The sequence below is a fragment of the Rhinoderma darwinii genome, chromosome 4, assembly GCF_050947455.1.
Source record: "Rhinoderma darwinii isolate aRhiDar2 chromosome 4, aRhiDar2.hap1, whole genome shotgun sequence".
NCBI classification, from domain to species: domain Eukaryota; kingdom Metazoa; phylum Chordata; class Amphibia; order Anura; family Rhinodermatidae; genus Rhinoderma; species Rhinoderma darwinii.
Genome location: NC_134690.1, coordinates 248145600 through 248169224, shown reverse-complemented (window position 1 = coordinate 248169224; position 23625 = coordinate 248145600). Strand labels below are relative to the sequence as shown.

The 23625-nt window shown below is 41.6% G+C and overlaps 1 protein-coding gene across 1 annotated transcript in view; it reads right to left on the bottom strand.

Moving 5' to 3' along the window:
• Positions 1-23625, bottom strand: part of LAMA2 (laminin subunit alpha 2) — an 852154-nt gene that overhangs the window by 54154 nt on the left and 774375 nt on the right. Inside the window, exon 53 of the mRNA XM_075863715.1 lies at positions 8420-8540. Coding sequence (XP_075719830.1) covers positions 8420-8540 — 121 coding nt within the window. The remainder of the gene's footprint in view (positions 1-8419; positions 8541-23625) is intronic.

Below are 23625 nucleotides of genomic sequence, written 5' to 3'. Positions count from 1 at the left end.
AGGGGGGGGGGGGGCTGTATGACGTTATCTACAGGGGGGGCACTGTATGGCGTTATCTACAGAGGGGACTGTATGGCGTTATCTACAGGGGGGGACTGTATGCCGTTATCTACAGGGGGGACTGTATGGCGTTATCTACAGGGGGGGGCTGTAAAAAAGGCACTATCTACAAGGGGGGGGGGTTGTGTGACACCCAGGGGAGGGGGGGCCCCAGTCAAAAGTTTGCTATGGGGCCCAGTCTTTCCTAGTTACGCCCCTGGTGGACCCGGTATTGTTGAGTATTGCTTTTAACATTTGTTTGTCTTTTGAGGGGTTGCCTCATTGAGACAATTCCTTCCTATGCATTCTATTGGGCATATGGACATCATAGAGGAGGGTCCCCTATTCAGGACCCACCTCTATTAAGGCGGATTCACACGAATGTGAGCGTTTCCCGCGCGCATAAAACGCTGCGTTTTGCGCACGTGGCAGCAGCATGACAGCTCCGTGTGTCATGTTCATATGGATGCGCGGCTGCCTGCTTTTCACGCAGCCGCCATCATTATGACACTCCGTTTGGATGTTTGTAAACAGAAAAGCACGTGGTGCTTTTCTGTTTACATTCATTCTTTTACTGCTGTTGCGCGAATAACGCGCGTCCCACGGAAGTGCTTCCGTGTGGTGCGCGTGATTTTCACGCACCCATTGACTTCATTGGGTGCGTGATGCGCGAAAAACGCTCAAATATAGAACCTGTCGTGAGTTTTACGCAGCGGACTCACGCTGCGCAAAAATCACGGACAGTCTGCACTGCCCCATAGACTTGCATAGGTCCGTGCGACCCGCGTGAGAACCACGCGGGCTGCACTGACGTAAATCACGTTCGTGTGAATCCACCCTTAGTCAAAGCGGGACACGCTCAAACACTGAGCAACATCAGTTCTTTCAAAACAGAGAAGAAAGGTTTATCAAACTCTGAAATAAGCAGCACACAAAAAAAAAGTGCTTGTATTTGATACGCTATTCATAAATCAATACCTACTGAAAAAGAGAGGCCAAACTAATCACATTTACAATAAGCATCATAAAAGCTGGCACAAAGTGAAGCAGAAGCAAACTTTAACCATAAATAATATCATAAGAAATACAGGACGGAAAGCTCAGTTGGAAGAATTTGTTTATGATCAGACTGAGGGCTTATTTAGACGAACGGGATATACGTCCGTGCAACGCGCGTGATTTTCACACATGTCGCACGGACCTATATTAGTCTATGGGGCCGTGCAGACAATTGCGTGATTTTTACGCAGCGTGAGTCCGCTGTGAAAAAGTCATGACATGTCCGTTCTTTCGGCGTATTTCGCGCATCACGCACCCATTGAAGTCAATAGGTATGTGAAAAGCACGCATGCCACACGGAAGCACTTCCGTGGGACCTGCGTTTTTCATGCAACAGCTGTCAAACTATGACTGAAAACAGAAAAGCACCACGTGCTTTTCTGTTTACAAACATACAAACAGAGTGTCATAATGATGGCGGCTGCGCAAAAATCACGCAGCTGTGCATCATACAGGGCTGCCACACGGAGCTGTTAAGTGCCTTTTGCGCGCGCAAAACGCACACGCGCGTGTAAATCCGGCCTAAAAGTCAGTTCACACTGAGTTTTTCGACATATTTTTTGACGCGTGAACCGCGTCGGAAAACACGCCAAAAAACGGCCGAAAATGCCTCCCATTGATTTCAATGGGAGACGAAAGCGTTTTTTCCCGCAAACGGAAAAAACGGCTCGCGGGAAAAGGAAGCGGCATGCCCTATCTTCGGCCGTTTACATCTCTGACCTCCCATTGACATCAATGGGAGGCAGAGAAAGCGTATTTCACAGCGTTTTTTGCCAGCAGCGCTCAATGGCGGCGGGCGCAAAAAAGCCACGAAAATCGGCGTGTAGGCAGAGCAAAATCTGCCTCAAAATTCCAAACGGAATTTTGAGGCAGATTTTCTGCCTGCAAAAAACTCTGTGTGAGCCCGGCCTAAAAGGCATCATTATTCGGTAAAATACTAATATCACATCTCTATCTATCGACATAATAGAGACTTTTGCAAATAATCTATTAGATTTTACTTCTCTGCTTTAAAAAGAGGATTATGAAATATCAGTCTGTGTATAATGCATTATTTTACAGGAATTAACATAAAATGGACGGATGCCTCAACACGGATTTGTTTGCTTTATTATTAGAGTCTAAGATTCATTAACCCTTTCATGGTCAGGGTTTTTTAAAGGCCTTGATGCCCAGATTAAAATGTTACCTTTTGGAATGCTGCATTTTAAAGGTGAAATCTTTTTTTTCTTCTTAGTCTACCCCAAAATGTTTTGTTTTGAGGGACAGATTGGTTTTACTTATCATTTAAAATTAAAGCAAATATCAATTAATTTTGTGGGTCTTTTTTTTTGAGAAAAATGTTCAGAACAGGAAAAAAATAAATATATAGTTTATTCTTATTTTTTGATGTTCTGTTTTAAGGTAGATTTTTCAATAAATAATATTTAACACAAAAATGAATCCTCTAATTCTTCTATGTATGGGGATGTGAAATATGTGTACATTGTATAAGATATGACGTCGCTATAGTGCCGAGAAAAAACCTTTTTCTTCGCTTTAGTTGCAGCCTATGCACTATGATAATCATCCAAGTACAGACATTATTTAGTAAAGTTGCAAAAGCCGATAGGGCCAGGGTAGAACAGACTAAAATTGGTGGCCGGGGGTTAACTATTTTATGTTTGGGGTAACGTACAGTCCGCCTGACATTAACGTATTAAAAGGCTTAGCCTATCAATAAAAATGCCCATGAATAAAATCAAGATGCAGCATACCTCATCTTTGTAATGTCATGTAATAAAAACTTTTGTTTACGGTTATCAATATAGCAATAACTGATCTGTAATAGCGTCCCCCGGAGTCCAAGTTGCATGACCGTGCAGTGTTGCTTATATGTTACTGGTCACTCTTGCGCAGATCTATCAAACGTCTGTGCCTCATCCTCTGTGAATGGTGCATTGAAATCCTTCATCTACACTGCTTGTCCGTGAGAAAGCCGAGCATGCTCAGTAGCTTGCTATTAGGCCATGTTCAGACGTGGCAGAATTTTTCCTCTGCAAATGGTTCAGATTTGGGGCAATTACGCAACGAATCTGCACCAACATTTGCATATTTGACAGGTAATTCAGACGTTGCAGATATCACAGCGGACTTGCTGCAGATTTCAGATTTTGCATTGCAAAGGCTGAAATACGCAGTGAAATTCCGCTTCTTCTACGCAACGTCATGAGAATGCTGCGGAGGGAAAAATCTGCACCGCAGCCTAATTTCCGCACAGTTATTTTCTGCAACGTCTGAACTAACTTTCCTAAAAATGGATAGAAACAAATGTAAAAAACGGCTGCTGCAGAATTCCACTGCGGACTGTCCGCAGCCGAATTCAATAGCAATTCTGCCATGTCTGAATGTGCCCTAACACTTACAGCAGTAGAAAATAATTCTTGTAATGCGCTAGCGCTTTCTCTTCTCCTGCTGTCACTATTCTGTTCAGGGACTATACTATAAGGTGGATGGATACACTAACTGCTGGGGAAGGGAGGTGAGGAGTAAAAATGCATCATCAGATTTGAAGTAAAAAGCTACAGAACTGCAATCACGTGTGCCACCTCCTCTGCCAACCCACAACATGGCTAGTTCGGTACTGAGATAGGAGGAAACAGAAGAGAAAAAAAATAATGAAAAAATGGTACTTAGGGTATGTTCACACAGTTTTTTTTACACGGTTTTTGAGGTGGATCAAATTCTGCCTCAAAATTCCAGACAGAATGTGAACAGTGCCTTAGGAAAGTTAAAACCGCGTTTCAACAGTTTGCTTTGCCTTTTTATTAATTTTAGGGTATGTTCACACAGAGTTTTTTGCAGGCAGTTTTTGACCTGCCTGCACTTTCTTTGCCGTGTTTTTTGCGGCGTTTTTCAGCGGCGGCCATTGAGGGAAAAACGCTTTCTCTGCCTCACATTGATTTCAATGGGAGGTCAGAGACGAAAAAACGGGAAGAAATAGCATGTCGCTTCTTTTTCCCTCAAGCGTTTTTTTCCGCTCATGGGGAAAAAACACCTCCGCCTCCCATTAAAATCAATGGGAGGCGATTTTTGCCATTTTTTGGCACTGTTTCTAACACAGTTTCCACATCTAAAACAGCGCAAAAAAAACTCGGTGTGAACTAGCCCTTAGATGGTTACTCTTTGGAAGTGGATAGTGGTTCCAATGCATTTGTGTTATGCAGAATGTCTAAAATTGATGCGTGTGGGTTTTGGAGAGGTGTGCACTTTATGGGGACTAGGGATTTTTATTAATTACATTTTTTTATCATTTAATTTTTTATTTATTTTTGAACTTTTACTGTATTTATTTATTAATTCATTTTTTTTTTTACTATGGGGCAAAAAGTTAGCAGAGCACACATTATCTATGTGTTCCCTGCTGCTCCTAAGTACAGATTATTGATAACAGTAATCTAATGGTAACAGCCCATTAAATCACTGTTATCAGTGATCCATATATTCAGACATGCAGAAAAGAAACATGCGTCCAAGAGCTCTCTGCGCAGGGAATCCCTGTGATGTCACAGTTTTCCTGGCAACAGCCCGAATCCAGAAGCAGCGCATTTGGGAACCCAGCGCTCAATAGTGTGACAGCCGATGACACTGTGTGCAGAGGCGTGCAGGAGCGCACAGTGATATCAAAGTCAGCTCGTATATTAACGTGCTTGAAGATGGTGGAGAGGACACAAGTTTGGCTATAAGTCCCCATGGGTTATTGTTAGGCCCTTGTCCAGGGCTGCTGGTGCCTGGAGCATCATATGTACTAGTAGGACTTTTACTTATAGTCCCAGGGATGGGGAAGATCACTGCAGGTCCACAGCACTTTTGGTTTGACCGAGGACTTGACGTCTTCTTGCTGGAGATCGTCCTTTATATTGGCGTCATTTTCTCGTGGTTCACTTGATCATTGTAAGTCTACGTAAGTTATATTACCCTCTCAGAAAGTAAATAGACACAATTATTATCTTGGCTAATGAAAAATACTGAATGATACAACAATCACTAATATTGAATGCTGCTTTTCATCACTAGCATAAAACGGCATTTTTTACTTGTATACATGAGTTATGTTACTGTAGAAAAGAGTAGTTTGATCTTTATATTCTATGCCCTGTAAATATAAGGAAAGTTGTAAATCACTGATGTTAAGATAACCGGGTTTAGTGAACCAGTGTACTTCTGGCAGTCTGTCTTCCTACAGCAATATTAGTTTTCACGGATTTATGTCGAATATTGAATAAAGTAATAAAACCTCTGTTAAATTTGGATTTCAACCTGCTCATAAATACAAAAAATCTGATCTAGGTAAAAAAACAACTAAATTATTATCTACATTGTGGAACACAACTGCAAATCTTCAAAACGTGAATTTATCAAATTTTGTTGAAAATTTGTCTAGCCTTTCAAAGATATTTTTTATGGTTGCAAGTTTTTATACTTTGAGATTTGTGATGGGGCACAACTCAGCAACTCGGCTATAAATAGAAGACTCTTTCCATGAATTTTAAGCGTGGCCACCATATATTTGTCCGAGTTATATATTGCAGCTCTCTATATTCAGGACTTGTGTTTATTTCTAGAGTAATATACAATCGAGCAATGCTTTTTAAGCCATTAACGGGTCATGGCTTAGGATGTCTTCCTCCAGTGCTCTAGTAAATTAGTCTTACCGGTTATGTTTAGAATGAGTATCTTCTAAATATATCTTATAGAAATTATAGCTCACAGCAGATTTTACTTCTCTGAAAGGGTGTTCGAAGCATGTACAGGTATTGGACGTTCGTAGAGTAGCACAGAATACAGAATATTACTTTTAAAAGAAAAATTGATTATTGCTTTTGATTGCTGATAATGACATAGACCTAAACCTGTCTGATGATAATGACATAGTACTATCATTGTGCAAGTCTTTAGATTTCATTCAGGTCCAATTACTAATGATTTTCATGTTCGCCACTCCACTAAATTACATTTTTCTCGCTTTTGTCCAATCTGATGAGGATGAAATAAAAATGGAGCTCGAAAACAGCAGATGGTATTTGGCATCTGTCCTATTATTGCATTATGTGTGACCTGAAATGGTTTGTTTTTTTTTGGGGGGGGGGAGTAAATGATTGCAACAGTTATCTTTGTGCCATTTTTTTTATCGATTTATGTCAAATGGAATATGCTTAAAAGGCTATGTACACCTTTGAAAAGGATTTTTTTTTTTTTAAATAAATAAAAATGTGTATCAGTGTGTTTGGTGCGAATTTCAAATTACATTTTATGAAAAGTTATTTTTACTTTTTCAGATACAGCTGCTCTGTATACAGCTGTATAAAACCTGTATCCGTCACGTCAGCGGCACTCCGTGACAGCGGACCCTGTGTGTTCCTGACACACAGGATCTACCTGTTATCGATTACATCTTAGTTATGAACAATCCTTTGTGTCAGAGGAACGCAGGACCGGCTGTCACTGAACCTGTCAGTGCCGCTGATTTGACGGATAAAGGTTTCAGCCGTTTGTCATCCGTCTGCGATCCGTTTTTTATGGCCGTTGAAAAAACTGATACATTTAATTTATCAGGTTTTTTTTCCAAACCCCCTGAAAACACCCGAGTGCCCATGTAGACAGTGCCGTAATGCCCACAGTAGATAGTGTCAACAAAGTGCCAATGCCCACATAGTGCCACAGTGCACACGTAGTGCCACAGTGTCCATGTAGATAGTGCCACACACAGGGCCCATGTAGATAGCGCCACAGTGTCCCCTCTAGGTAGTGCCCATATAGTGACACAGTGCCCATGTAGATAACGCCACACCCCCCTGTAGATAGCGCCACATGACATTCCCCCTGTAGATAGTGTAAGACACCCCTCCCGTAGATAGCACCAGACACCCCTTGTAGATAGTGCCAGACACCCCCTCTGTAGATAGCGCCAGACAGCCCCTCTGTAGATATCGCCACACACAGCCCCCCATAGATATCGCCAGAACCCCTCCCTGTAGATAGCGCCAGACACCCCCTGGTAGATAGCGCCAGATAACCCCCCTGTAGATAGCACAGACACGCACCCCCTCTATTTGGGCTCCCTATAGGAGCGGAATCCCCATTCAGAGCATTACCGACGCTCTGGCCCGGAATTCTGCTCCAGATGTTACTGTCCACATATGGATAGAAGTGGAATCCCTGGCCACAGCATTGGCAACTGTTTGGCCGAAGGTTCTGCTCCAGGAGGATCCCCTGACGTCACTGTCCATATATGGATAGTGATGCAAGAGGCTCCTACAGAAGCGGAATTCCCGGCCAGAGCATTGGCAATGCTCTGGCCGGGAATTCCGCTCCAGGAAGATCCCATGATGTCACTGCCCATATATGGACAATGACGTGACGGGGTCTAGGAGGATCCCCTGATGTCACTGTCCATATATGGATAGTGACACCAGGGGCTCCTCCAGCAACACTCTGGCCAGGAGTCCTGACCCAGGAGGATCCCCTGACATCACTGTCCACATAGGACAGTGATGTAAGGGGCTCCCTCTAGGGGATTCCGACAGTGACGTCAAGGGTTTCCCCGGCTCAGTGCTTAAAGTAGCGCTATGCCCTGGGAGTCCTCTTGGCCAGGATGAGTTTTTAACGGCCGGCACAGGGTTTGATTCCTGAAAAACGGCTGTTAAAAATTATCCATTGAGTTCCATGGGGGCCGTCTGGTCGTGAAAACGGCCAAAAAATAGGACATGTCCTATTTTTTGACGGCCAGTATTTATAGCCATGTGAATACAGCCATAGAACTACACTGTTCTTAACACGTGTGAATGTAGCCTTATTCATCTGAATGGAGTTGTTTTGACAGCAAGAACATGGATTTCTGCAAGTCTCATTTAGATAAATAGGACAGTTGCAGAAATGTTTACAACAAATATGCCATGTGTACATAGATTCTGATGGTATTCCTTTTAGTTGTTAAAGGTCTACTGCATTCTTTCCCTTATGTGGAACCTACGCTAAATAACAGTTCCAGAAATGCCCTAGTTATTTATTCCTCCTATAAAATACTACTTTGTTTGTACCAAATAATTTTATATCACAATAGTAGCTCTTTGATTCTATATTAAAAAATGTTTTGGTGACATTCATAAAAAGGTTACTTCCTAAGCATATGGCCAATTGTCATTTAGTTCAGTAAAACGTGGAATGTCGGGTATTGTGGCAGTAATACTGACAATAGAATGCTCCCATATTACGTGCCCATGTAACGGCCATATGAAGGCAGCCTTAGTGAACAATAAACACATGATGATGACAGACATACCTCAAGAGAACAACCTTTGGTTAATCCTATGTAATCAGTGCTGCTAAGTAAGTTGTATGGTGTCCTGGAGACCTCAATATCCTTTAGACATCCAGCATACTTCTTTAAATTAACCTCTGGCCTAAAATGAAAAAAAAATAATAATAATAATTTTCTGTTAATTATTTTTTTTTTTTAAACTTCCGCAAAATATGTATTTTGTGTCTTAATCCAAATCTCTATTCCATTAACTCCAGTCCGCTGTATGGTTTTCATTCAGTAAATGCAGTATTTTTCTATGAAGTTGTATACTGTATAGATATACATTTATTCGTTACAGTGGGAGAGATCAGTAGTATCTTGGAATGCATAGGTTTACAAGATGCTGAGAAAAATGCACATGGCATGATAAATTTGGCACCAACTAGTTAGGCATGTTAGAACCATTATCTTTTTTACGCCATCTCATGGCTACTGTACATGTATGAATTCACTGAAGTAATTAATGAGTAAAATTTTTAATTTTTATTAGATAACTCTCTAAAAACAGGGGTACAGTCACCACTGTGAAAAAAGCCCCACCGTGTTTGTTTAAAATCGTATTAAATTGTAAATAACAATCTCCAGTTCATTTGTGAACCCTCCTCTGATTGTACTTGAAAGATATAGATTGGATCAGCGTTTAACATTGGTGTATCAGTGTATGGGAACCTGCAAAAACACTGGAGCCTGCTGTTACCGCTCCTAAAACCCCCAGTGCTGAGGTTACCCAACGATACCACTGTCACCTACGCTATAATCCCTTCTCCACTGACGCTACGCGTTTCTGTATACTAATTCATCAGGGGTCTATATTTGTCAAAGTCTAGCCAAAGCGCCAGTGATGTAGAACTGTAACAGATATTCTGTTACACACACGGAAGCGTGCTCGCATGGATATCAGCGGCACGCTTCACTAAGGACTCAGAGTGAATATAATTAATACTCCTCCCCCTGGGCAGAGGCAAAGCCTCGAAAACGGCCAATCACTGTCGTCCACGTCAGCCGCAACGTGCGGTCATGTGACTCCCGGCACGTCAACGGACATACCCGGAAGTCCAGCACAAAACATCGCGTCCGACGTGCAAGCGCAAAGAGAGGCCGAGGAGTGCATCTCATTAATGCCCAAAGCCCTCCCATCTAGGGGATGGAGCTAACGATACTTGCATGGGAATGAAGATTACTGTCCAACTCACAAACAGCAACCTGGCAGCCATACGTCTAATAGACACTCTGTTAGCACATTAGTGTAGATGAACAGGCATAGTATTTTAGTACATGAGAGATATTTCGAATATGATAACACATGAATAAACGAACAGATAAAACATCTAAGAATAGGCTGAGATGATTTTAAACATGATGGAAGCGAAGATTATTTTTCTGCTTCTGATGGCACTCTCCGATAAAGCAGGTATATTTCGTCTGCTTATTTAGACCCACCGGCTGTGTACATGCCAGTCTGTAGATCCACTGTGCCTCCTTCCTAAGAATAAGATTGTCCCAATCCCCTCCACGTTTTGGAGCTCGCACCAGTTTAATCGCCTGAAATCTCAAGCATTCTGCTCTACCATGGTGCTTAGCATGTACATGCTTGGATATAGGGGTGTCTCTCATATTTGTCACATCTCCTACATGTTCCCTAATTCGACGCCGAAATTGTCAAATCGTTTTACCCACATAATTTAGTGGGCATGGACATGTAATGAGATATACCACTCCTGCTGTTTTACAATTCACAAAATCTCGTATATCATACTCGATTCCGGTGGTAACACATTTGAATTTTCTCCCATTTTGGATAAAATTACAAGCTCTGCAACTACCGCATTTATATGTGCCTGGAACCTTCCTATCCAGCCATGTTCCTTTGTGTGGTATAGGATCAAAACAACTTTGCATTACCCTGTCCCTGAGGTTTTTACCCCTACGAAACGTAACTGATGGCTGGTGAGAGATATGATTCACCAGGTCCATATCTGCACTGAGGATACGCCAGTACCTTTTCAGTATTGTCATAATTTCTGATTTGTTTGGAGTCAAAAATGCCTATAAGTCTAGTGATATTTTCCTCTTTCCTTTTCTTTGGAACTAACAAACCTGTCCTATCAGAGTCTCTCGCCACCTCATAGGCCTTTTGAATTACTCCTTTAGGAAAACCCCTATCCTTAAGTCTAGAGGCAAGATCCTGTGACTGCAGCTCAAAATCGTCAAGGGAGCTACAATTCCGACGAATTCTCATGAACTGGCCTCTAGCAATACCTCGTTTAAGGGGATAAGGGTGACAACTGTCCCACTGCAAGGAACTATTGGTTGCAGTCTCTTTCCGGTGTACTTTGGTACAGATTGTACCTTCCTTTGTTTTAGTGATCTCAAGATCTAGAAATGATAGCGCTTGATCACTGATCTCACTTGTGAATCTAAGCCCTAAATCATTCCTATTAAGAGCAGACACAAAGGCACGGAATTCTTCAGCAGTGGAATTCCAGAATAACAGCACGTCATAAATATATCTTATCCAGAGACCTATTGATGAGGTCCAATCAGAAAATTTTTCACTAAAAACCACTGCCTCTTCCCACCAACCAAGGTACAGATTTGCGTATGTGGGTGCAGTAGGACTCCCCATCGCCGTACCTCTTTGTTGGTGAAAAATGCGATCCACATATACAAATACATTTTTTTCAAGCACAAAATGTAGCATTTTCAATATAAGTTGATTGTGAGCCATATATTGAGTACCTCGTGTTTTAAGGAAGTATTCAACCGCTTGGCAGTCAAGCTCATGTGGAATAGAGGAATACAATGCCTTTACATCCAGGCTTGCCAGCATAGTACCTCGTTCAAGCGTGACACCGTCAATTTGTTTCAGAACATCCATTGTGTCACGCACATATGATGACAAACTCAGAACAAAGGGACGCAACACTACGTCTATATATGTGCTCACATTTTGAGTTAGATTATTAATGCCTGATATAATTGGCCTACCACGTAGAGGTGGATACCCTTTGTGGATTTTTGGTAAACTGTAAAAACAAGCTAAAGTAGGAAATTGTGGATATAAAAAGTTGAACTCATTGGCACTAATTAGTGCTCCACTCTTTGCATCACGAAGGATGTCTAGAAGTTCCTTTCTAAATTGACCTCTGGGATTCTCTTTTAGGATGATGTAGCATTCAGGATTAAGCAGTATGTCCTCACACATCTTTTTGTAATCGTCCCTACTCATAACTACAATGTTCCCACCCTTATTGGATGCTTTCAGAACTATATTTTGTCTCTTTTCCAAAGTAGTCAGGGCTTCACGTTCAGACCGGGACAGATTATTCTCCATACCACTAACATTCTGATCCAATAACTTGAACTCATCACCCACCAATTCCACAAATAAATCCACATTTGTGAAATCACCAACTGGTGGCAATTTCCTACTTTTAGTTTTTAGGTTAGTAAACGGTCCCTGCCCTGGAACTCTGCTTAATTCCTCCAGCAACCCTTCCAAGGCTTTTATGCCTTCCAAATCAGACTTCTCTAAACCCATTTCTAAACATTTCTTTTTGTTGTGATGCTTAAAGAACTTAATCCATTTTAATTTTCGAGCAAAAAGGTGGAAAAGGGGGGCGGAGCTTGCCGAGCAAGGTGATGGACGTGTAATCCCGGCGCTCCACACTACATCCACCGATTCTTCAGGATATTGCCCACTTCTTTCGGCTAAAATGGTGAGGACAGGTCGAGATAAGTCCAAGGAACATGCAGGTACCCCCAAATCCCACAAACAATCGTCCGACATGGACAAATACTTCGGCAAAAAGATGCCGCCTGCAGAGAGCAGATCCAAGATGGCGCCGACATCTTCACGCTGTGAGCAGGGAGAGGATTCAGATAGCTCATGTGCGCCTTCAGACTCGGCGGGGGATGCAGACTCTGTACCGATATCTAGGGCTTATCTGAAGAAAACACTGCTTCAGGCACTTATGCCTGTGATGAAAGACTTATCAGATATCAAAACCGATATGCATCATATTGGCCATAGGGTAATGGCGCTGGAGGAGGCTCACATTTCTAATGCTAAATATGGTGTTTCGGTTCACCGGGAGCTATCTGCTCATCACACGCACTTGAATAATCTCTACCTCCATATGGAAGACCAGGAAAATAGGAGTAGACGGAGGAATGTTCGCCTTCGAGGTATCCCCGAGTCAACTGACCATGATGCCTTACCTGCAGCGGTGGATTCTATTTTTCGCTCATTAATAGGTCCCGAGCTGGCTTTGGATATCACAGTAGAAAGAGTACATCGGGCCCTGCGTCCCAGGCCTGGGGCTGGTGAACCTCCACGTGACGTCATATGTGGGATCTTGAGTTATGTTCACACGGCGGCCATTTTAAGAGCTGCAAGAGATGCTCCGGAAGTTGTATATGAAGGGACTAAGATCTTACTCTTCCAAGATCTGGCTGCGAGCACACTGGCCAAACGCCGCATTCTGAAGCCGGTTACAGAGGCGTTACGTGCTAAGAAACTACCGGTTCGTTGGCTTTATCCATTCGGTCTGGCTACAATGAAAGAAGGTCGGCAGATCACCATCCGCACACCTGAAGATCTGGACACTGCATGGAAAAAGCTGGGGATAGAGCCTATGGAGATTCCGTCCTGGATGCCGGTGTCGCTGGATTTGGGACTGCCTTCAGTGCAAGAACCATGGCAACCTACTTCCAAGCCCAAGTCTCCGAGAGGCAAGAAGACGCGTATGGCAGAGGACACTTGAATGATGTCTTAACGTGATTTAGTTTATATTTCTTCATAGAAATGCTGAGACTGTTGAGATTGTTTATATATGTTGGGCATTATATATTTTACTCAGGTAGATCCAATATACTGTAGCAAATTCACGGTGATAACGGGGAGGAAAGTGTAATGCGGTTCTATGGGGGAGCTGGAGGCGATTGTTATAACAAGGATAAAGTCGGCCATGACTTGTACTCCCTTTATGTGTATGTATTTCTCTCAATCCTCCAGTGTTATCATGCAGTGACTCATTTTAGTATTAATATGTGAATCAGTATTTGGTTCATGTCTTAAGAGTTATGAAGAATTGGTGTGTTGTTTTGTACAAAATGGCAACTCTCTTCTCCCCCCCTCCCCTCTGGCAGGGGATTTGTTGGATGCTTAGGTGCATCATGATAGCACCTCCTATTTCCGGGATGATATGGAGGTTTCCTTTTGATACCATTCCTTATTGTTTTGTTGTTATACGTTTTATTGTTGATTTGGTCTTATCTCCCTGGTGGGGGCACTTAACAAATGTTCCTACAGTCAGAATGGTTCTAAATGTAAAATATCATGGGTAGATTACGTATTTGCTCCTTCAATGTGAAGGGGTTGAACTCTCCTCAAAAGAGATCTCGTATTTTTCATTCCTTAAAGTTGAATACTCCGGATGTTTTAATGCTGCAAGAAACTCATTTTCGGCCTACACATATCCCAAACTTACCTACGCAATTATACACACAATGGTTCCATAGCACTTACTCTTCAAAATCGAGGGGGGTTTCTAGTGCCATACACAAAGACACTCCTTTTAAATCAGAAGCTTCGTTGCTAGATCCTATGGGAAGGTTTGTTTTTTTGAAGGGTCACATCTCCAACACAAAGTTTACGATAGCAGCTGTATATGCACCTAATGTAGGACAATTGAAGTGGTTGCGCAAAACTCTTTGTTCTCTTAAAACGTTTAGCGAAGGTTATCTTGTTTTTGGGGGAGATCTTAATGTATCTTTGGACTCTGCTCTGGATTCCACCTCTTCTAGCATGAGGTTTTCCATACCTGCCATACGTCGCCTTAAACTTAGCCTGCCACAATTAGGGTTAGTAGATGCCTGGCGTGTTAGGAATCCGTCCTTGAAAGATTTCACTTTTTACTCTACACCACACGAGACTTATCATAGAATTGACTATATATTCATTCCTACGGTCCTTGTTCCTTCGTTACTTCAGGCGGATATAGGAAACATTACGGTTTCAGACCATGCTCCGATTTCGCTTTCCTTAGAATTGATTAATTTACCTCGTAGGGAATGGACCTGGAGATTGAACGATACCATTATCGCAAACAAAGAACATAGTCAAGCACTTGGCCTAAAAATAGAGGAATTTTATGGCTTTAATGATACTCCACAAATCTCCAGGCCAATTCTTTGGGAGACGCAAAAAGCTTTTATGAGGGGAGAACTTATTGCCCTGTCCTCACGGGTTAAAAAACAAAGGAATGCTCAAATTCTAGACTTACTTCATAAGATATCTCAAATGGAAGTATCACATAAAAATACTAACTCGTTTGAGGACTATAGGGAATTAAGTCAGTTACGTCAGGAACTTAAGGATCATTTGAATGTAAAGGCGGCTAAGGCCTTTTTGGCTGCTCAAAGCCACATGTATCTTCATGGAGACAAAGGCTCCAAATTAATGACCCGTTTGATCCGTCAAAAACAGTCCAAAACATTTATTGAGACCATAAAAGATGACAAAGGGGCAAGGGTGACTACCACTCCGCTTATAGCAAAGACTTTTCAATCCTTTTACTCTTCACTGTATAATCTGGGAAACCCGGTTGGGGACAGGGGGTTGACACCACAGGAGAAGACTAGCAAAATAAGGAGTTTTTTGGATTCTATCACGGTTCCTGGCCTTTCTGAGTTGGACTGTGGAGAGCTCCTGGCGCCTATTACTAAAGAGGAGGTTGAGAAAGTGTTGCATTCGATACCGTCTGGAAAAAGCCCGGGGCCAGATGGTCTACCTATTTCGTACTACAAAAAATTTAGTCAGCAATTAGTACCGAAGTTTGTGGAAGTATGTAATTCTCTGATGAAGGGAGCTTCATTACCTAAGCAAGCATTGGAAGCTTTTATAACTATTCTTCCTAAAGAGGGAAAGGATCTAGAATGCTGTGGGAGTTATAGGCCTATCTCGCTCTTGAATTGTGATGTGAAGTGGTGGGCTAAAATTCTGTCTCTTCGCATTCAACCAATATTACCGAAGCTAATTAATGAAGAACAGGTGGGATTCGTGAAGGGTCGAGAAGGTAGACACAATGTGAGCAGGGTGTTGCATGCAATATGTCAAATAAGGCGTCGGGGGCACTCTATGGTTCTCCTTGGTACTGACGCAGAGAAGGCATTCGATAGGGTCTGTTGGGAGTACATGAGAGCTACCTTACTTAAATTTAATTTTCCTCCTGTGTTTATTGAGGCTATATTTTCTCTATATACTTCCCCATCTGCTAGAATTCAAGTGAACGGTTCTTTGTCAGACTATTTTTCTATTACAAATGGAACACGCCAAGGTTGCCCCTTGTCCCCGTCTCTGTTCTGTATGGTGATGGAGACATTACTTGCGAAATTAAGACAGACCGTTGAGATTGAAGGATTGAAGGTGGGGAGTCATAATCATAAACTAGCAGCCTTTGCGGATGATTTGCTATTGTTGATTACAAATCCACTCTAAGCCTTTCCAAAAATAATAGACGTCTTTAATGAATTTGGAGAGATATCTAACTTTAAGATTAATTACGACAAGTCGGAGGCCTTGAGCATTAATGTACCGGTTGGTCAGCTTTTGGTTCTGAAATCTATGTCGCCCTTTAAATGGCCTTCGCAGGCTATTAAATACTTGGGGATAATGATTTCAGCGGATGTATCCCAACTTTTCGAACTTAATTTTAAACCCCTTCTTTCCAGGATTCACAGATATATTTCTCAGTTGAACATACCTTATGTCTCTTGGATAGGACGGAAAAATTTATTGGCGACTTATGTGCTCCCACAGATCCTGTATATGCTGCAGAGTCTACCTATTGAGATGCCAAATAGCTTTTTCAACAGTTTCAGGAGTATTTTTGTTAAGTTCTTGTGGAAGGATAAACACCCCAGGTTGGCTTATCGGCTCCTCACTCTTAAAAAAAAGCAAGGGGGAATGGCATTGCCTGATTTAAAGACATACTATGAAGCAGTCCAGTTGTCTAGATGGTCACAATTAGCTAATGTGTCTATAGGAGCTCTTCATCTGGATATGGAAAGAGCGCTCCTCTCGGAGGATTTGGCTCATTTGCTGTGGGTGAAATTACCATTACCTCCACCAAAGGCACTGGTTAGTGTACTGACTAGGGGAATGCTTAAAGTTTGCCAGAAATCGGGTGCTTTGGCCATGTCTAGTGGAAATCTTTCTTCATTGGCTCCATTGGCTGTTTTACCACATTATGTAAATAAAACGCATAGTATGAGTTCTTCAATGTGGCAGACACTGAAAACTTATAAAGTAGCGGAGATTTTAGGGGTAGCAGATCTACCTGAATTGGATGTTCTTAGGACAAGACTTAGGGGAAATGATCCGAATTCTCCCACTTGTAAGGTTAAGGCCCCCTTTCTACATCAACTTAATTTTAAATCAGTATGTCGTAAATTTTTGTCAGCCAACCTAAGCTCATATCCGGATCCTACGTGGCTTGAAAATTATTCTCTCTTACCCAATACCCCGACTAAGCCTCTGTCGAGGATATATTCTGGTCTCCTCCTACAAAGAGCTCCATCTAAACCACATTTCATCAGAGAATGGGAGGTAGAGCTGGGCTCCATTTTCTCGCAAATGGAGATTGATACGATACTCACGGGTTCTCTAGATGTGTGAGGTATCAGGAAAATTCGTATAAACTGGTGACGAGATGGTATAGGACACCTGCTTATCTTTATAGAATACATCTAGTTGGCACGGACGTTTGTTGGAGATGTGGACTGGAGACAGGGACGCAGGCACACATATGGTGGTCTTGCCCTAAAATTAAGATTTTTTGGAAGGAGGTGGAAACAGCTATAGGAAAGATAACAGGTAATAATATCCGGTTAACTCCGGAGTTGGTTCTGTTGTGGTTACCAGTGAAAGATTTTACGCCTTCGAAAAAGAATTTGATCACTTTTCTGGTGGCCACTGCAAAACTTCTAATTCCCTTGTATTGGAGGAAAACAGACCCCCCTACGATAGAGGTCTGGTGGTCTAAAATGCATCAACTATATAGACTTGAGGAGTTGGTAGGCTGGAATACTTTCACAAGGGACAGCTTTCTTAAGACATGGCAACCATGGAAGCAATATTTAAAAATTTTTTCCAGAAATAACTCTGGAAGCCCTGTTGTGATAAGGTAAATGAATATGAGGGGACTACGGGATGAATAATTTCTATGAATAATTTCTACACCATGATACTGGATTTATTTTGACGGACGAAACTAGGGACGTAGCAAAGTGCTGACATTACATAATTTTTTCCGCCATCAGGGAGACTGTATATGAATGTATATTTTTTGTTTTGTATCTATCCTTTTATGTATTATTATTTTCTACCCTATATTTTGGGTTGATGTAAGCGCATAGTAGGTTACTGATATTTGACCTGTAATGCATACCTCTGATTTTTCTTTTACAATATATTTCATGAAGATATGTCGGGAATTATCCCTTTCGCTCAGAGACAATCTTACTAATGATATTTTGATTCGTGTAACCTGCTTCATTGTAAGAATGTTATTACAATGGATGTATGGATTGTGGTTAATTGTTGTTTTATATGTCAATATCCTTAATAAAAGAGAATTTATAAAAAAAAAAGGTGGAAAACCTTCACCCAGGTAAATGAGTCAAATCTTACTGTGGGGACAAACGAAAGCCCCTTCTCCAAAAGCATAATCTCAGATGTTTTTAGATGGTATTCTGATAAATTGATAATCTGCAGTTTGTCAATGACTCTTCCCTTTAAACATCCCTTTGCCCCCTCAGCATGTAGAGGGAAATAGGGGGGTTGTTGGATAAAAAAATTATTACCACTATTGGCAGAGGCCCTACCACGACCTCTATTTCTGCCTCTAGCACCTCCCCTAAACTTTTGTCTCCCACCAGTAGCTCCAAAGTATGGGCCCACTCTGAGTCTGTAGCTTCACTCTCTGATGTGGAAGGCTCAGACTCTCTTGGCCCCCTACTCTGCTGTTGCTGTTGTTGTTGATTGACAAAGTCGTATGCTTTTTTCTCCCTAAATTCCTGCAAGTCCCTTTGGAATTGGAAGTGCTTATGTTCCTTTAGATGATTGGTAAACCTCTCAAGAGTCTTATCTTTTTTCTCAAAGCCAGGGGTATCAACTAGAGTCTTGGCTGCCTCAATTTCCTTTTTTAGTTCTACACTAGTATGCTCAAACGGAATTTTCTCCTCATCTACCAGAATTTGCATTAATTTCAGCGAGCTATCTGTGATCTCCTGCTCCCACCTCTCTTTAATGTTTTGCGTCTTCAATCTGGAGGCTGGGACAATCGGGATCCTCAGGCCTCTAGGTACTATTTTGTTTTTAAGATAATTCTCAAGACTCTGAATTTCCCACCAGCTCCTAGTATAATCCTTATGTAATCTCGTGAGGTTTTTAAAAGTGGATTTTAGGGAAGCACCTTGAGTTGCATATGTCAGTTCACACTCAGAAAAAACACTTTTAGCCTCGCTCATCCATCCCTCTGTGCTTAGATCAGAGAGCGCGAAGGCAGCCATTCCCAAATATCAATTTATAAAGAGCTGTATTAAATTCATAAAGCATTCACTGTTTTCTGTAATATTGAAATTGTGCTCCCACAAAATATCAAACGGTTATAATTCACTGAAGTAATTAATGAGTAAAATTTTTAATTTTTATTAGATAACTCTCTAAAAACAGGGGTACAGTCACCACTGTAAAAAAAGCCCCACCGTGTTTGTTTAAAATCTTATTAAATTGTAAATAACAATCTCCAGTTCATTTGTGAACCCTCCTCTGATTGTACTTGAAAGATATAGATTGGATCAGAGTTTAACATTGGTGTATCAGTGTATGGGAACCTGCAAAAACACTGGAGCCTGCTGTTACCGCTCCTAAAACCCCCAGTGCTTAGGTTACCCAACGATACCACTGTCACCTACGCTATAATCCCTTCTCCACTGACGCTACGCGTTTCTGTATACTAATTCATCAGGGGTCTATATTTGTCAAAGTCTAGCCAAAGCGCCAGTGATGTAGAACTGTAACATATATTCTGTTACACACACGGAAGCGTGCTCGCATGGATATCAGCGGCACGCTTCACTAAGGACTCAGAGTTAATATAATTAATACTCCTCCCCCTGGGCAGAGGCAAAGCCTCGAAAACGGCCAATCACTGTTGTCCACGTCAGCCGCAACTATACATGTATGGCAATATTCTGCACAAAAAAAAGAGAAATTTTTCAATTTATCATAGCCAGTCTTTCTTTCTGGACCGTTTTCAAAAATGTCAATAGTATTTTTGCCAGAATATGTGACAGAATTCTGGAATACTTTGCTTCGTAAATCTCTCCTTATGTATCCTATTTTAGGGCGCTATGTAGGTAAAAGGGTTTGTCTGGTTTATACAACCTATCTTTAAATGTCCTATTAGGGTCTCCCATTTAGGATTCACATGTATTCGCCAGAGCAAAGAGCGACTTAAAAAATTGTGTTTCTTACTCTAGAGGACCATGATTGTTTATGCTTGACACAGTTTGCCCATTGTTTTTAATGGACACCATGTAATGCTTTATTTCCCCTGTGGTGGCACTGCTGGAAAACTAAATACTTGTTGCTGAGTTAGGCTACTTCAACATTGCAGTATTTTGGACAATATTTTGCTTCAGTATTAGGGCATGGCCAGACGTGGCGTATTTCTGCAGACACTGTCCGCATCAATGCCGCATGTAATCTGCGTTGCAGATTCCGTTGCGCCTTTGCCCAAAATGTGAATTGCTGCGGATTAGTCGTTGCGCATTCAGGTGAAGAATACATCCTGCTCTCTTTTAAAACATTCCATCTCAGTCTGGATATAGACCTCGAAACACATAGGTCCAGCCAGAATGAAGAACTATCCTGTTCGTAAAACCAATCCACAACGCAACACACATAACATCTGCGGATTTCATTGCGGAATTTTGAAACTCCATTGAAGTCAATGGAGAAATTCCACAAGTCTGCAACAGCCAGTGTATACTGCGGACACCAAATTCCGCACTGCAGCCTATGGTCCGCAGCGGAGTTTTCCGCCACGTCTGCATGAACATAACTAAAAAGGTGTGGAAACCAATGGGGAAACTGTCCGCTGCGGATTTCTGCAGCAGACTGTCTGCAGCGGAATTCCAGAGCAGTTCCGCCACGTCTGGCCGTGCCCTTAAAAAGCCAAAACCAGGAGTGAGTCTAAAACACGGAAGAGGTGCAAATATTTCCATTATACTTTTCCTCTATTCTCCACTCCTGGGTTTGGCTTACAAATACTGATGCAAAATACTGACCAAAATACTGACATGTGGAAGAAGTCTTAGGGTATGTGCACACACACTAATTACGTCCGTAATTCACGGACGTATTTCGGCCGCAAGTCCCGGACCGAACACAGTGCAGGGAGCCGGGCTCCTAGCATCATACTTATGTACGATGCTAGGAATCCCTGCCTCGCTGCAGGACCACTGTCACGTACTGAAAACATGATTACAGTACGGGACAGTTGTCCTGCAGCGAGGCAGAGACTCCTAGCATTGTACATAACTATGATGCTAGGAGCCCGGCTCCCTGCACTGTGTTCGGTCCGGGACTTGCGGCCGAAATACGTCCGTCAATTACGGACGTAATTAGTGTGTGTGCACATACCCTTACACAGATCCACAGGGATTGCCTAAAACGGACAACTTCTTTATATAAATTCTGTTACTTAAAGGGAATACCCACTTTGGAAAACAGAGAAAATTCTCCCGTCCATTAATTAAAAACATGAATCACTCTGATCCACTGCAATAACCAAGGTTTCCCCATATAAAACTCAGCTTATGGGTTGTTTGTGGCATCTGAGCCTTAATATTTGTATAATTAATAGTCATTAATGGGCATGAATAGGAAAAAGTTCACAATTTGCAATATTAATATCATATTTTATGTTATGTTGTCCCTCAAGTAGAAAAGGATTTATTGTTTACATCTTTGTACATAAAGTGTTGCCTCCAGATAAGTTATGTTTCATTTTACTTCCCCTTTAACAAAATATTTGTAGTGAATAAATAAAAGCCAAAAAACGTTTCTCGCTTCATCTTTAAACAAAGGTTGCTTTTCAAGATAAAAGCTGTGAGCACTGCTGTTGTAGGAGTGACCTGAGTACTTGTTCAATTCTTTAGTCAATGACAGTTGTTGAGCACATTAAAAACCTTATCGCTTGTGGCCCTTGACAATTCAATGTTCTTTTCTTGATACCGGAGTAGAGAATTATGTGTAATTGCATTGGAACACATTAATATTTAAAGCTATTATTTGTTCTCCTGGATGAGGTGTTAATTTATATGCATGCATGAATCAAGAATTTTGGAAGTCTAACATTTAAAAGACAATAAAAACACATAGAACTACACAACTTGTTCAGCATATGTTATAATCACAAGTGTTGGCTTTATCCAAGTTTATTTTACAAATATATTTGAAACTACATCTAATCCATAGATACGTTAAAGGCAATGTCTAAGCTATGAATAGAGATGCGATCAATAACAGGCGGATCCTACACGTCAGAGAGAGGCAGGACCTGCTGTCACTAAAGCCGTCAGTCCTACTGATCTGACGGATTTGGGTTTGAGCGCAAGATACAGCTTCTATGTATACAAGATACATAGAAACTGTATCTCAAAAAGTAAAAAATAAATATTAAGAAAAAACAATTAAAAAGTTGCTTAAAATAACATGATACATTGTTTTATTTTTTTTAAAAATTGACCAATGATTTACATAGCCTTTGAGTCTACGTATAAATATATATTGAAACAATACGGAACTATAGATTATATAAATTGAACAATATTTAGATATACTGTCAGACTCAGTTTGACATCAACATCTAAAAAGTTAAAATCTACTGAACATTATATATTGAGTAACTGAAATTCTCAGCCAGGACTTACTATAAATTCTTGCAGCACCAGCAACTGGAGCCTGGTTACTGTTATATGGGCACTATATGGCTCTACTTGAGCACTGTATAGCACTTCTATGTACGCAATGTATAGTGATAATATTATTTGGACACTATGTCTGGTTTTCAGTAGTGTGACAGACCGTGTGGAGAAGTTTTGGATGGGGTCTATATTTTCCCATGATTTACAACATCTAAAACAACTAGGGAGTAAGTTCAGCATCTAAAACAAGTTCTTTCTCGGCATTAGGTTTTGCTTTAAACCTTGTTATAGGGCCTGGCTGTTGGAGTGTTCAGAGAATGGTGGCCCTCCTTTCCATCCTCACAGTCCTGGTCTTGGGTTGTCTAGTCTAAGGTACTGTAACTAGGTGTCAGGTGTGATAGCCCTTTAAAGACCACAGATCAGTTAGAATGGTCTCTTGAAGACTGGGGAAGGAAGCAGGTGCTAGGAGCTTGTAAGGGCACGGCATCTACATTTATATCAGGTTGTATGAGCTGCAATGTTTATGGTGGCAGATATTGGGCCTGCATTGTGTCAGTTAGGATACCTTAAGATGTAGTTAGAGCCGGAGAGGCAGACGTTCTTTCTTGTGCTTGTATTTTTTTAAATTTATTTTACAACCTGAATATAAAACTGACTAAGGCTAGTTGTACTACAATCCTGCTGTGTGGTCTGCAATTTCCTTGTGTGCCTGTTGCAGAGTGTCTCCCGTCTACTGCAGGAGACGACTGTTTTCTGCTACCTAATCCTTACAGTAGCTATATGGCATTGATACTTAGACAATGAATTTCAGCAATAAATTGTACCGTTGTAATATATAGCTCAGTTTTTACTTGCAGCTTATATTAAGCATTCTAAACTTCCTTTAGTTGCAGGAGTGAGCAGTTACAACCCAGAGCTCTGTGGGGAAATGTCAAAATCCCAGGAGTCTTCCAGCAAATCTGATTACAATCTGTCTTTGCAGTGGCGTAACTACCACGGTAGCAGCTGTAGTGGCTGCTACGGGGCCCGTGGCTTGAGGGGGCCAGTGCCGCTAGCCAACATGCCCCTCCCATATGTCCGGTGGTGCCGCTTGCAACCATTATGGCTGCTACAGCTGTAGCGACGATACTACGGAGCCCGCGCCGCTGAGCCTCTAACATTTATGGGCCGGGCGACACGGGCCCCTT